The following is a 12,151-nucleotide window of genomic DNA, read 5'->3' on the forward strand; positions in this document are numbered from 1 at the left end:
CCCCCCCCCAGCAGCCCTAGCACTGCAGAGACACTCCCTCTGCCAGCAAGCGCCCAGCTGGGTCAGCCCCTGGTGAGGGGTAAAAGATCAGCCCAGAGCGCCCCACGTGCCCAGGGTCCCTTCTCTGTACAGGTCCAGCCCACGGGCACCCTCAGGCATCTGGYTCGGCTGCAGAGCTGGGACCGAAGTTCCAGGTGACGCCTGGCCGCACAGGGAGAAGGGATTGGGGTGGTAACGCAGCCCAGAACCGCTGCCCATCCACAGCCACAACAGCCCTGAAACGCAGGCCTGACCTGCTGCACCAAGGCTGCCACCCAGGAGCACACACAGAGCCCGTGGCTGCCCCCTCTCTCCCTGTCCAGCTCCCCCCCCAACCTGCCATCCACCCCCAGCTCCGCTAGCCCCATGTCTCCCCTGCCAGAGCTTTGGGGCCAAAAAGCACAGCAGATGCTCCAACAGGCCCGTGCCCTGGGGAAGGGTGGCAGTGCGTGCCAAGGTGAGCTTTTAAATGCGGCGCTGGAGAGCCTACTGGGGAGTGACAGACATCAGTCCCTGCCCCAAGGGCTGACCTGAGAGCCAGAAAGCAGGACAGAGCAGCAGCACCCCCTGCCAAAGCCCCAGCCCCTGGTGCATGCATGTGGGGGGAACCTTCTCATATCCCCCCTGCATTACCTTACTGGAGCCAGCAGCCTGGGGAGCGACGGGGACGGTGCCGCCGAGCCCTGCTCCTCCGGACGGCGCAGTGACTCAGCCGGCTCCTGCTGCCGGCGCAGCCTCTCCCCAGCCCCACGCGGGAAGGCCTGCGTGGGAGCAGGCCCGTGTGTGAGCGCCTGCAGATGGGCACAGAGGAGCTGGCACAACCCTTTCATCCCATCTACAACAATTCCCCCTCACCGTCCACTCCCCTCCTCAAGAGACCAGACAGGGAGCAACCTGTGCTGACTAGGGTTTTATTTTTTATTAATCTGAATTTACAAAAACAGAAGCGTTTTCACACCCTACCCTGTCACAGTCAGGGTGGAAAGGAGGAAAAAGGCAATGGTTATAAAAGGGGACCCCGGAGGGCAAAGAAGAGAGAGGCTGTGCTCTGCCCTTGTTATGCAAGGCTCCGACGAGAGGGAGGGGAATCCAGATGGGATTTAAGACACTGCTGGCACAACACTGTCGATGATCAGCAAAACYGGCTGGGGGCGGGGAGAAGCGCTACCCAAAGGGGGGGGGGACAAGCGGCTGCCCAGGCTTGCCCGCAGCCAAGTGCAAGCAGAACAGGCTGTGCCGCAGCGGAGCCGAGAAGYTCCTCAGCTGCTTCACCCCTTCCACACCCGCGCTAACCCCTCAGTGCAGGGAAGGCAGGTAAGTGGCTCCTCGTCCAGACAGTTTAATTGCAGTGGGGCTGAGGGAGACGCCAAGGCTGAAATGGATGTACTTGGCTGCCAGATGAACTGGGGAGGAAGGGGAAGGGGTCAGGACTCAGGGATGCCAGTCAGGCAGCAGCAAAGGCAGAAGCTGGAATACCTGTAGCTGGGAGCTCTCAGCTGTCCTGTGACWGGGGATCATCAGTGAGCAGATTGCTGACCCCCACCAGGCAGGTTCCCTAACGCCGAGCAGTGTCTGACAAACCAGTCAGCAACCTTGCTGGGCAATAGCTGTGCTAGACCTCTGCTTAACACTGGTCTATAGCTGCAGGAGCTGAGGAAATGCACTATTTACAGCACAAGAACCACAGTCTTGCTGTCTTTTCCTCTCCCAGAGCCCTGAGAACCCAGCTGATGACACACAGATTCATCACAAGTAACCTACCCTCCTCTTGGGGCCAATACTGCAGTGGGCTCAGCTCCGGATGCTGCCTTTGTGCCAAAGAAAAGAGAGAGAGAAGCTTGCCGTGCCAGCTGGATGCACAGCCAGGAGCAAGGATGTGCTTACAGGGAAGAAAGCTGTCCACAGGCTACCTGCAGCTGAGGAGCAGTCTGAAGAGCAGTTAAAACAACTGGATCAGCTTTTACTGAGCTTGCTCATCTAAACAGCCTTGTAAACATGGAGTGACAAGGAACTGGAAGGACACATCACGCACCTTGTGTCACCTACCGCTTGTGGAGAGACTGAGCTAGTTGAAAAAATGGACTTCTGGACTATCCCTCTTGGCAATGGAGGGACAGATGCCAGCCAAGCCTTCTGGAGAGATGGGGATCTCTACAGATTGTTTTTATTCATTTCTTAAGCTGCAGTATCAGTATTTGCTGGTGTTGTGATCCCCAGAGGCATGCTGCGTTGCTACAGAGCAGCCCTTTGGCTGTGTGGAATGGTCCTATGAGCTGGCAGGCTGAAAGCCAGCTGGCATGCCCAGTTTGTTGTGGAAGAAGTCATCTGTTCCTGGTTCTTTGTAAACCTGAGCTGTTTCTTCCCTGATCCCCTACCTCCCCCAACAGTCACTGCGGAGGAAGAGGGATGCCCCGTGGATCAGTGACCTGACCCTCCTGCAGGTTCTTGACAAGCTGAGCCAGCCAGCGCTTCGTGGTGGTATCATCCTTCAGGACCTGGGCAAAGGTGGTGTCCTTCAGTTGGTCAGGAAGGCACTGCCTGAGCGCTTCACGTGCCCTACATCAAGAGACAAGAAACAGGGGCCCAACAAATAAACTCACAGGGGCAAGAGGGGAGCAAACCCCACTGGGAACATAACACTCATTTGCCTGAGGGTCTCCCTGGCAGGATGAGCCAAGGTGACCATTGAGTAGCAGCACTCCAACACACGGCACTCTGTCAACCAGCACCGCTCCCATCCCTTATGCTAGACAAGCAAACCTCCATGCCCTAACATCATCGGTTAAGAGCAGCGTGATTCCAGAGGAGGCACAGACATGAATGATTGTTGGTCAGCCAAGGAAATAAAAGGATTTTGTGCCAGAATTTCATCTACTGCTAACAGCCCACACCACGCAGAAGAGGGAGAGCATGGCCTATCTTCCATCTCAGTGCTCCCTTGTACCTAGTCCCAGCTACAGTTGTGCTAAGGGAGTCATAATCTGCACAGCTCAAACATGCAAAAGCTCTAAAGCATCACTCTTTCTCCCACATAACATAAGAAGTGGGGCCAGCAACATAAAAAGCACATTCTACATTAAGCTAAGGCTGATGTAAGGATAGACAGGAATGTTGACCCTATATGTGTAGGTATAGAGAACACTGAACTTGCAAGGGAGACAGAAGAAGACCCTGCTCAAACTCCTAAGATGTTTACCTGGGGTTATCGGAAAGGCGAAGGTAACAGCGGACAACATGTTTCAGCAGCCGTGCCGACGGCTCCTTGGAAAGCTGCAGAACCATTTTACCCTGTTTGAAAGAGGCCAGTGCCAGCAGTTAGAAAAAAGTCTTTATAAAATCAGTATCATAATCAGCGAAGACTGGAATAGACCATTAAATTACTCGCTCCGGCTTCCTACTCATGACAGACTATTATATTTCATCTGCACAGAGCCCAGAATCTTAGTTGCCAAGACACCTTTGAGAAGAGCAGCTAGCCATGGCTTGAAGAAGTATTCTCTAAGCAGCTTGGGGGAAAGCTCATCTCATCTCTCTTTGGTTTCCTCTGCTTCCAACTGTTTGTCCAACTTTCTGCTAGATTAAAGAGAATCTGGATTCTTGCCCTCACAGAGGAATGCAAGCATATCTCAAACACTTTGATAAGCTCAGGCTCACTCAGCCCATGAGGCATGTTCCTACTCTCTGCAATAATCCACATTCTCATCTGCACTGCCTTCATTTCAACACCATTTTAAAACTCTGTCAATAGCCCGAAAAGCCATTCTGAAGGATAGGGCTCACCCACTCTRTGTACAGTAAAATCCACATTCTGGTCTTACCATGCACGCAAGGGTTGTGTTTTCTCTTTCYGCTCCATCACTCACATTAAGCTGTTTACTGATCCCGTGAAGAAAGATCAGAGCAGATCTCTCTGCCCCAGCCTCCGTCTCTCACATGATCTAGGACTATGCACATGGTTGCACGAAAACCTRTCACCCTTGTATGCACTCAGCCTAGTGAACAGTGCAGATTTGTTCACATGCCTACCTTCACTGCTTGTGTTTAGGAGCTGAATTAGATCTGCCTGAAAAGCTTTTTCACATACAACTGCATTGGCTGGCACTAACCATTTCCTCTCAGCCCATGATAGGAAATTTCAGATTTTCACCTGATTTCAGATATTTAGTCAGTTCAGGTATCAATTAGTGGGGCTACCTAACCTACCCTTTTAGCTTTTAGTCCTCAGGAATTCCCCCAAATACCAAAATTTCTTCAAAATAACGAACAATAGGCCAGAGAGCTCCTTAGACAGCTCCTGGACAGGAATTACCAATCTACTATTTTGAAAGCCTCTAATACTTGCTTAACATCTTACTCACGTACCAGTGGACCGGGAATTAGATCATCATCCTCATAAACCAGAAATACATTATGCTGACTCTTCCAAAATAAAGAACAGAAATGTCTATGGAACATTTCCATCTTTCTCCACAGCATTATGGAATATTAATCATGTCAGCACTTCATCCAATGGTGAGWTTTTACCGCAGCTAGGATTCTTCCACGCTAACATAGTATGATTTGCCCACTCCTTTCCACGTTCATGACCTTCCTAGCCACAGATTCTTCCTCAGTTTCCTTTCCTTGCCTACCCCAGGGTTTCTGTTTCTAATTGCTTTTTTCACTTTGCYCCCATGCCAGATGTATTTTCATCCGAAGTTGATCCCATTCTCAACTGCAAAATCACATCACATTGGACATTTTAGATATCAGTTCTAAAACAYTCCTATTTTGCTGTTCATGAGTAAAACTGATCAGAAGGAAAAAGTTAAGTTTTCTTCAGATTTGGGAATACAGACATAAAAATAAATATTCCCATGAAAGCATCAACATTTAGTCACAGAATCAGGAGTGGGAAGCACAGGAATTCAATACAGTATTAATACTGGACAAAAACAGAATAACTGCTGTTCCTGGGCAAACCTGCATTCCCCTTAGCATTTCCCTGGGCAAACCTGCATTCTCATCCTTCAGCTAACGCTCAAGCCAGGGCTATTATTCTTGGAATGAGTAAAATATGGGTACCAAAACGTCTCCTTCTCAGGTGACAGGGAATGGACAGAAATTGTCTGCTCTGTCTTCCAACACAAGAATTAAGGTTATTAAAATAAACTAGCATGAACCAGATTCAAAAACAAACAAGAGGAGATAGATCTTCCAGGCAGCAAACAGGAAACATGTGGAACTCCTTTGTGAATGACACCATGGATGCAAAAAGTTTCCACAGTTTCAAGGGGAGGACAAACACCAGGAACAAAAGTCCACTGGAGGTTACTATACAGAAACTCACAACTGCTCCAGAAAAATCCAAGCTTAAAATAGTTGGCAGCTGGGAGAACGTTACAAGGAGAAGTATCATATACACTTGCCCTGTTCTTACTCATGCATTGACATCTTATTCCACCTATTGTGAGAAACAGGCTGGGGAAATGGATTTGTGGTCTGAAGCAATGTGGCCATTCTTACATAAATGGGGAATAATTCATATCCAATCCTGAAAATCCTTCTGTTCCCTCTGAAATTTCAAAATCATTTCAGGAGGAAAGGCAACTTTTGGACTTTATTTTTGTGCTTCCTCACTACAATGTGCCCCTTTTTGGGGCCACAACCAGGGAGAACTAATGTTTTACAACACATAGCAGAAATCAAAATGTCATATGAAGCATGCAAAAAACGAATCTGCTCTGACATCATGCAGAAGGAAGGAACTTTGCCTTTGCTCTAGGCAGAAAACATTAAAATAGCTGCTACAGAAGCTGGCTATTAGGGCTTTTTCCTCTGTTAAAAAAAATAATAATCCTACCAATATCATGGCAACATGGGAAAACCGCTCATAAGTCTGACAGATATATGCCAGCCCTGTGTCATCCAGGAGGATCTTCTGAAGAATAAATGTAGCAACCTAGAACAGGGAGAAAGTAGAAAAGAGAGTTTATAAACAACTTGTCTGTCCTGAAAAGGAACAGTCTTCGTGCTGTCTTCTTTTCATGGCAGTCCCAGAGCTAAAAGACCTTTCAGCAGGCAGCTAATGCTGTAYTTCATGAAAGATTAAAGCCAAAAGGAAATGCGGGACACTACACGATGCTTGGTATCTCTGACTAAAGATAAGAGGCGGATACAAAGCAGGGTGTACACTAAGGCTGGATGCAGGCTGCACCAGATAGCATGCTTCACCTCAGAGTAGCACCCAGACTAAAATCTGTGGCCTGTGCTACTTGGGTCATCAGACCAGACTGACCACACATCTGCACTCATGCTGGAGGGGGCCCCTGATCAGGGGGTACAACAGGCTGGTCCAGCATAAGGAACCTTCCCCTAACTGCCACCACTAACAGCTGCTGTCCAGCCTCTGCATTGTATATTTACTGTATTTGCTCTCTTGGACCAAGGAAAGTKGATCCAGATCAGCCCTGAAAGTTACTCTGTAGGGCCACAGGGGAGTGAACGGCTGTTAGGAGCAGCAAGATCTTGCCCCACAAAGCTACCAGGCTAAGGAACTCCCAGCTAAGTTTACTGATTTTTTCTGAGGATGTAAAACACCACCCAGAGTCGCTCCAGCAACTGCAACAAGACACAAGCCAGCCTTGCAGGTCACTGACTGTCTCGCCAATTGGAGTAACAAGAAAGCTTAATTAAGACAAACAGTAGATACCGTTTTGGAGAGTTCACTGCCAGACTCCATGATACGTAAGCACAGGGGGATAATTTCTGTTGTCAACAAGAAATTTATCACTTCTTGCTCATCAGTTTTCACCAATGCCCCTTGAAGGGAAAAGAAAAATCAAAACATGATAATTTGTTTCAGACAATCTCACCATTCAGAGACGACTTGTGGTGTGCCCTTCCCAGGGACTGTTAGATCTGGGTGGCAGGCAGAACAACTATCATTCTGAATATGTTGCAGCACATGGGTGGAGAAGAGATCATTTTGGCAGCACAAAAGTAATCATGCTGAATTTGGGKTTTTTTGTTTGTTTTTCAGGAAGGGGACACATTCTTGGCTCTCCCCAGGCAGTAACACAAACACACCAGGATCATGCTCACCAGCCACTCAGCAACAATCTCTGGCGAGAAGAAATATATTTCAGATCCTCTAGCTTTATGCATCAAGGCAGAAATATTTTGGGCAGGAAAAAATGGAGTAAGAAGAAAACAGAAAATATATTCAAGTCCACCAACAGTAAAATGGCAAAGAAATCCCCATCCGCACTCAGCCATCCCAGCATCCGGGTGTCTGCGCTGAGGATGAAGACACAACAGACTGCAGGTGCTTCCATTCATGCCAGATAGATATTTCTGGCAATGCAGCGAGGCACCTAAACTCTAGGTATCCTTACTGCTGAAAAATCCAATTCCTACACAGTAATAGGAACTTGCCAGCATGACTGGTTGAAAAAGAGCTGCTCCTCCTGTTAGCACACAGGACTCGGCAGATCCTGAYAAAAACAGACCTGTGACTTTGGTCATGTTGCTGCCTACATACATGGCATGAATTGTATCTAACTCGATAGGAAACAAGTGCTCCAGCGTCATCCTGGCTGCTTACCAATCACTCCCAGACTCGTGAGCCGCAGGTACTCAAAYGGCCGTGTCTTGCTAACTGTGTGCAAGAACGGATACAGGAAGAGAGGGATGTGAGCTGCCAGGAAAGCTGACCTGTACGAAAGGGAGAATATCCAGCATGAGACATAAGSAAAGTTAAATGAGTGCACAATCAAGTGTTACCACACACATCCTGAACCCATTCCTGGTTCTGCATCTGTATCATTGCTGATGCTCCTCAAAAGAGACAGTCTGTTCTCTGATGGAAAGGTGTGAATTAACATCTGCACTGAGCACAGCACAAAACCTAATGCCTTGTATAGCTGCTTCCAGCTGATTAGGTATGGGGCATGGCCTACTGTTTTTATTACTTCCTCCTGTCACCCAGAGCCATGGCTTGTTCCATTCACTGTTACATAAYCACCGTGCAGATCACAGGCTCACGGGGGCAGTTAGCCCTGATGAGYGCGCACAGCCTCAGTGCAACAGGAATCCAAACCAGCTGGTCTCTAGGCACTATCGCTGCATAAACAYGCACAATCACCTTTCCCCAACACCCAACAGAGTTTGCCCTCTGACAACACTGAAAAATACAGACTGCAGGAAGAAACSTGGAGATTGTCATGCTAACTGGAGGAAACTCTGTTACATAAGCATCCAAGATTCCTCCAGCTACCCTGAGTTTTCAAACTTTAATTGTAAARGTGTAAATCTGGTGTAAAACTAGCCTGTTTCCTTGGACATCGTCTCATAGAGGGTTGCTATTCAACAYTAACTTGCAGCAGCTGAAAAACAACTTTAGCTACCCTGTCCCTTCCTCTCAGCAGGAAAAGAAATACAATATCATGGCTCTCCAGGTAATTTTCTTATGGCTTAGCCAACACCATCATTTTCCTTGCTGATGCATACTGGACATAGACTGAAAAAAACTTGAGATCTCAAGTCAGGAACCAGCTGAGAACTCCAGACTTGGCTCTGCTATTGCTCCCCTGCCACACACATGCTCTGGAAATGGCAGTCCTGCCCATCCCACCTCTTAGACAGCTGGTCTAAATAACTGTAACCTCATTAAAACAAGGATCCCATGCACAAAGGCACCCTTGTCTCTGGCTGAGTGCCCAGTATGTTGGCCCAGCGACTGCCGCGATCCAGAGTTCTGGATTTGAATTTGCAGGTTCTCTGAATGGTTCAGGGAATGCAACGCAATGTATTTAGGATCATCATAAACCTGTCAACCTGGTAATCTGTGCAAACAAGTGAAAGGAGCAGGCAGCTGCCTATCCTCCAGCTCTGTGCACTGTTCCACTTCTTTTGGTAAGAGCGCATGAAAGAGCTTACATGCTTCTRCAGTCAGACTGACTGAGCTGTCAACATCAACTTCTCAGAAAGCTTATGCATGTGGAAACACTCACCTTGTTTCGGGATGTGATGCAACACACTGTAGTAGAGCTAAGGCATTGCAGACTCTGTTGGACTGATGCGCTGTCAGAGTTGGAGGGTTGATTGATGGATAAATATTTACAATTTCCTAAAAAATAACAGATGAAGAAAATTTAAGGAGGAAAAACCATCAGCAAGCTGCACAGAAGCACTTGCCCAGCAAGAAACAATGGTGTCAAGAGAGGACAGTCCCCTTTCACCAAGCATCACCTGAAGACAGGTTACATGCCTACCATGCTGCCCAAGAAAGGGCAGAGCTRGGCCAGAGTGAACTTGACAAGAAGTCACAGAGATGTGGCCAAATCTTAATTTTAGGAGTGAACAGTTCATTTGATTTCCTGCCTYTTTGCTAGTGGGGGATTGTTTTGTTTTGAGCTTTCAGAGTGAAGAGTGTTGTTCCTGTGCCTAGAGRCAGAGCACACCCACTCTATTCACACTGCTGGCTGCTGGTACTCTACTCCCTCAATGTGAGGAAGCAGCTGAGAATGAGAAATCCAATTCAGGAATCTGCCTACTTCCCAACATAGCTCCTTCTAATTTTCTCCACTTGTTTCTGAGCCACTCTGAAAGTAGTCTGACAATGCCCATTCTGCCTCCTTTTCCATCATTCTTCAAAATTGACTAGATTCTGCACCATTTTGCCATCATTTGCATCATTTGCTATTGTTTCGATCATATTTTGCATKGAGAGATGGCCAGTCAAAACAGTAGAGCTGCAGAGTATGCTGGCCAAGCAAAGTGCCGCGCAGCTGAGTTTGACAAGAGCTCTCCAGAGTAGCGAGCAGCATTCCCATACTACCCTTCCAGCTGACTGACTATATGGACAGAGTTCTGACCAAGCTCAGGCTCATGCAAAAAAGATCTCAGGAGTAAGAYTGCTGTGGTGCTGCTATGACAACATCAGAAAATAAACAGAATGWGACCTACAGGGAGGAGCAGCACCACCAGGCAGCGCATACACCCGCAGGTATGGGCAGGGCATACACTCGCCCATTCCCCCCCTAAATATGTAGACTTCTAATGAGAATTCTTATAGTGCCTACAAATATGGTCTCACTAGGGATGACTAATGGCAAACACTGGAGATGGGTTTCCCAYATCCACTTCCGACATGCCCCAGCATACGGCATGTGTCCAGCAATGACAATAAGGGACTTCAATAGGATCTCCCCAGATATGTCCCAAGGACACAAGCTCTGCACTGTGTGGATGCTGCRTCATAGAATAAAGATACTGCCAATCCTACCCACCTGAAGGAGAGCTGCAATCGTGCCGAACGAGTGCCACAGCATTGGGGCAAGGTCAGGCACAGACTCCCGCTTCTTGCTCAGCTCCAGCAGTGCATTCTCCCGTGTCTCAGGGCTGGACAGCTCATTGATCCACTGGTAGATCTTCTCACGGTCTACCTGAGCCAGTGCTGTTGGCACAGGCTGGAAGGAGAGAGTAAAACTTGAGTCCYGGCTGTTTTATCGAAGCCTCACCCAAACCCTTCCCACAACCTAACAGAGAAGCAACAAAGGGCTCAARAAACTCCTCACTGGGGGACAGAGGAACTAGAAATGCATTAAGATGCTCTGGATATAGATCACTTCCTTAGGTTAGTGTTATTATTTCACAGTCTAAAATGTAAATGCTTACTTTCTGGATTTACTTCTTAGGCACAGTTGCTTTTAATTCTCTTGTCAAATACTACCTAGTAATTTCCTTCAGCAATAAGGGAGCCATGATATTGCCTGTCTGGGCCAGCAGAGCTCCTCTGGAGGTCTTACATACATACATAGATATATTTAGCCAGCTATCATCTGTTCCACCTGCATTTAATGCCCCTAATACAAGCTTCCACAAAGTCAAACAAGGAAACAACATCAGTAATTGCAGATGCTACCTTTTTCTCTCTAGAAAGTTCGAAGACACCAGGGCCCATCAATGTGATTTGCCTAATGTGACTTTTTTTTTTTCTTAAAAAAAGAGCCATACAAATACTACAAAATACTAAAACACTCACTACTCTAAGATTAGCATGACATTGTGTGGCAGATCAAAAACACAGCCAGTGACATCTCCTGTTTTAGGCTTTCAGATTCATCACGTATTTTGTTTACAGGCATGGAGCTAAAAGGGAATTTCCCAAGAGTATGATTTTATGCAAAGCTTTCTCTTCAAAATAAACCCAGACAAGGGTAGATCTGTATTCACAGTCAAGGCATATTTACTACTACTTGGCAGAAGTGCATTACAATTTCTCCTTCGCCATTCTTAGAACATCAGACAAAGAAAAACATCAAGGCCAAAAAACAAACAAACAAAAATAAAAGAGGAGATCTGGGAAGGAAAGGAAGAGAAATGAGTACTGGGGAATTGCAGCATAATTTCTGTGGAAAGGCAAAGGAGCARGTCTTTCAATGAAAGCTTGTCTCATGCCTCTGCTGCCATAACAAGCGCTCAATGTGCAAACAAATGCTCAGCAGGCTTTGTAAAGAGGCAGTTCAATGATTCAGATCAAAATTTTCACAGCAAACTTAGACACTAAAATCTCCTGTCTAAATATTTCTAACAGTCAGTTCTAAACCTATTCACACTCTCCTACAGTGTCRTCTTCTCAAATAGAGCACATCTCTATTAGTACGCTGCTGCTCCTGAGTTAGCCTGTGCGCAGCCAGCTCAGCATCTCCAYATACTTAGCAATTGTGGCTGGGAACAGAGAACTAACTGCATTTCTTTCTCTCTCAAACACACACACACACAGACTGAAACTCCTCATGCGCTTACCACAACAGATGTAAGCACTGCATGTACTGTGCTGACAGCAAAACTACTGTGAAGCAGCTCACCACTGAGTCATCGAAGAGAATACAAATTAATTCAGGAATTGAAAGTGACTGGAAGCAAAATTGAAACAGTATGTCAGAGGCAGCCTCCCAGAATGAGACCCCTCCAGAGCTTTCCATCTCTGTTTCTGCAAGTCCTCCTCAYTTTATTCACGTATTATATCTGCAGTCATGTCCTAACAGATTCTTCCCCAGCTGTGGGATTTATATTGAGCACAAGCCATAATTCGTCCGTTTCCCATTCACTTCCATCACTTCAGTTA

The 12,151-nt window shown here is 47.1% G+C and overlaps 1 protein-coding gene across 1 annotated transcript in view; it reads right to left on the reverse strand.

The window, feature by feature from the left end:
• Positions 1–936: 936 nt before the first annotated feature.
• The window catches only part of CNOT9 (CCR4-NOT transcription complex subunit 9), a 14,864-nt gene continuing 3,649 nt past the window's right edge, over positions 937–12,151 (reverse strand). Inside the window, exons 3-9 of the mRNA XM_085311045.1 lie at positions 10,311–10,490; positions 9,033–9,148; positions 7,625–7,734; positions 6,731–6,840; positions 5,882–5,980; positions 3,236–3,327; positions 937–2,595 (exon numbers count right to left, since the gene is read on the reverse strand). Coding sequence (XP_085167171.1) covers positions 2,427–2,595; positions 3,236–3,327; positions 5,882–5,980; positions 6,731–6,840; positions 7,625–7,734; positions 9,033–9,148; positions 10,311–10,490 — 876 coding nt within the window. The 3' untranslated portion in view covers positions 937–2,426. The remainder of the gene's footprint in view (positions 2,596–3,235; positions 3,328–5,881; positions 5,981–6,730; positions 6,841–7,624; positions 7,735–9,032; positions 9,149–10,310; positions 10,491–12,151) is intronic.

This window comes from Rhea americana, unplaced genomic scaffold (genome assembly GCF_003343005.1).
Source record: "Rhea americana isolate MKP2758 unplaced genomic scaffold, rheAme1 scaffold_33, whole genome shotgun sequence".
NCBI classification, from domain to species: Eukaryota; Metazoa; Chordata; class Aves; order Rheiformes; family Rheidae; genus Rhea; species Rhea americana.